The sequence below is a fragment of the Buceros rhinoceros genome, unplaced genomic scaffold (genome assembly GCF_000710305.1).
Source record: "Buceros rhinoceros silvestris isolate BGI_N320 unplaced genomic scaffold, ASM71030v1 scaffold29274, whole genome shotgun sequence".
NCBI lineage: Eukaryota > Metazoa > Chordata > Aves > Bucerotiformes > Bucerotidae > Buceros > Buceros rhinoceros.
Genome location: NW_010408059.1, coordinates 536 through 913, shown reverse-complemented (window position 1 = coordinate 913; position 378 = coordinate 536). Strand labels below are relative to the sequence as shown.

At 58.7% G+C, this 378-nt stretch overlaps 1 protein-coding gene across 1 annotated transcript in view; it reads right to left on the bottom strand.

Annotated features, from left to right (window-relative positions):
* The window catches only part of EDF1 (endothelial differentiation-related factor 1), a gene marked incomplete at both ends in the record, with an annotated part of 1254 nt that extends 1084 nt beyond the window's left edge, over positions 1 to 170 (bottom strand). Inside the window, one exon of the mRNA XM_010134750.1 lies at positions 10 to 170. Coding sequence (XP_010133052.1) covers positions 10 to 170 — 161 coding nt within the window. The remainder of the gene's footprint in view (positions 1 to 9) is intronic.
* Positions 171 to 378: the final 208 nt, after the last annotated feature.

Here is a 378-nt window from a genome sequence, read left to right as displayed (position 1 = left end):
CATACTCACGGTGGCCAAGTCCTTCTGCGTCATGCCCTTGCTCTGCCGGCCTTGCTGGATCACTTTGCCCACCTCCAGGGGGACGCGGTCGTGGTGCAGCTCCTCCGTCTCCCGGTCGAGCTTGGCCGTGTTCTTTGTAATAAAGTGTTGTTTGTTCTGGCCCGCTGCCCCTGCCGTTCAAAGCAAGAACAAAAGAGAAAGCCAAGGACAAACAAAACAAGGCTCAGAGCTGCGACCACCAGGATCAAAGTGCTTTTCTGAAGCACTCAGCTGCTCACGATCCCAGGCAGCTTCCACGGTTCCAGCAGGCCCCCACCAGCACTGACCCCAGCCAGCCGCGGCAGAGGCGGCGTCACCGTAACCCCATTAGTGATGACC